This window comes from Empidonax traillii, unplaced genomic scaffold, assembly GCF_003031625.1.
Source record: "Empidonax traillii isolate 1590-97213 ecotype Southwest subspecies unplaced genomic scaffold, ASM303162v1 scaffold5297:size8647, whole genome shotgun sequence".
NCBI classification, from domain to species: Eukaryota; Metazoa; Chordata; class Aves; order Passeriformes; family Tyrannidae; genus Empidonax; species Empidonax traillii.
The window spans coordinates 1-1,277 of record NW_020960490.1 but is presented as its reverse complement, the minus strand read 5'-3'; the positions used below and the strand labels follow the sequence as shown (position 1 = coordinate 1,277).

Here is a 1,277-nt window from a genome sequence, read left to right as displayed (position 1 = left end):
TTGGCCACCATGCTACCAGGAGCTACTCCAGGCACATCTTCACCTTGGGCCAGCCTCCAGGCACAGCTGGGCTACCAAAACACCCTGGGCAACCCGTTGGTGGGGGCAGATTCCACACCCACAGAGCACAGACACCAGTGCCTCAGGCTCCAAGGAAGGGGCATCTCGGTACCTGGAGGCAACTGTTCCAGCTCCAGCTCCTTCGTCTGCAGGAGTGTCTCCAAAAACAGCACGGAGAAGTCAGGGCTCAGCTCTGGGCTGCAGGGAGAGAGCAGGCAAGTTAAGAACAGCAGTTGTGGTGGAGAACAGCAGTGGCACTGCTCCCATGAGCCCTGGGCAAAGGGGCAGCCGGGGTTAGCTGGTTCATCCCAGCTGCCAGATCCCAGGCTGACACAGAAACAAGGGTTCTGTCCCAGCTTTGAGTCCCACCCCTGTGTGCTGCCAGCAGTTTGATCCCAAAGGCAGGGGCTGTGGGCAGACCTGCTGTTCCAGGCTGGACTCCCCGTCCTGGCAGGCAGTGGCCAGGAACACTGGGAATACTGCTGGAACCGAGGGCCTCACGTACCTGGCGCCAGGCAGCTGCAGGAGCAGGGGGCTGAAGATCTCTCCCAGGGCCCGAGGGTGGAGGTTGTTGCTCTCGACCTGCTGCGATACCTTCCCCAGATGCCGGAGCAGGAACTGCAGGGTGAGCGTGTTCTGGAGCGGGACCGCAGGCGACTCCAGGGCCAGCAGCAGCTGCTTCCAGCAATTCTCTGGCTGAGGGATCTCTGGGGAGAGAACAAGACAATGGAAGAGCTGGGACACTGAGCATCGCTCCCTATGCTCCGACACATCACAGCGTGGGAGCACTGTCAGCAGCGGGGGCCATGTGCCAGGCCCCACAGGGACAGGGCTTATTTTAATACCCAAAATGTGTCCATCCCATTCCCCAGGCAGACAGGGGAGGTCCTTACCCTGCAGGATGCGAAGGATGTCTCCGTGCACCGACACAGGCACCGCAGGGGAGGGCAGGTCCTGCAGGTAACCCCGCAGTGCCTCGCCCAGGGAGTGCATGTCCACAGGCTCCAGGTCGCCCAGAGTCCAATCTGCCAGGGCACAGATTTCCCATGCGTGGTGGGCACAGCACTGGGCACCCAGCCAGCAGCTCCACTGCTGTCAGCACCCATCCTGAGACCCATCCCACACCTCCCAGCCAGCTATCACAAGACACGGCACCACAAGGGAGCTCAGGCAGCCCTCGGGCAGCCCATGTGACAGAGGATGCCTGGAAGTTCCCT

General features: G+C 61.6%; 1 protein-coding gene across 1 annotated transcript; it reads right to left on the bottom strand.

Moving 5' to 3' along the window:
- Positions 1-47: 47 nt before the first annotated feature.
- On the bottom strand, positions 48-1,064 carry LOC114073092 (phosphatidylinositol 3-kinase regulatory subunit alpha-like). Its single transcript, XM_027910883.1, has 3 exons — positions 954-1,064; positions 566-767; positions 48-258 (listed from the first exon to the last, which is right to left on the bottom strand). The coding sequence occupies exons 1-3, from the start codon at positions 1,051-1,053 to the stop codon at positions 72-74; spliced, it is 489 nt and encodes a 162-aa protein (XP_027766684.1). The 5' UTR covers positions 1,054-1,064; the 3' UTR covers positions 48-71.
- Positions 1,065-1,277: the final 213 nt, after the last annotated feature.

Excerpts from the sequence above, each read along its gene's own strand:
- LOC114073092 (XM_027910883.1), bottom strand. The coding sequence starts at position 1,053 with ATGCACTCCCTGGGCGAGGCACTGCGGGGTTACCTGCAGGACCTGCCC. Across the intron at positions 768-953 it reads CATCCTTCGCATCCTGCAGG|AGATCCCTCAGCCAGAGAAT; the intron begins GTAAGGACCTCC and ends TTCTCTCCCCAG. Across the intron at positions 259-565 it reads CTGCAGCTGCCTGGCGCCAG|CCCAGAGCTGAGCCCTGACT; the intron begins GTACGTGAGGCC and ends CTCTCCCTGCAG.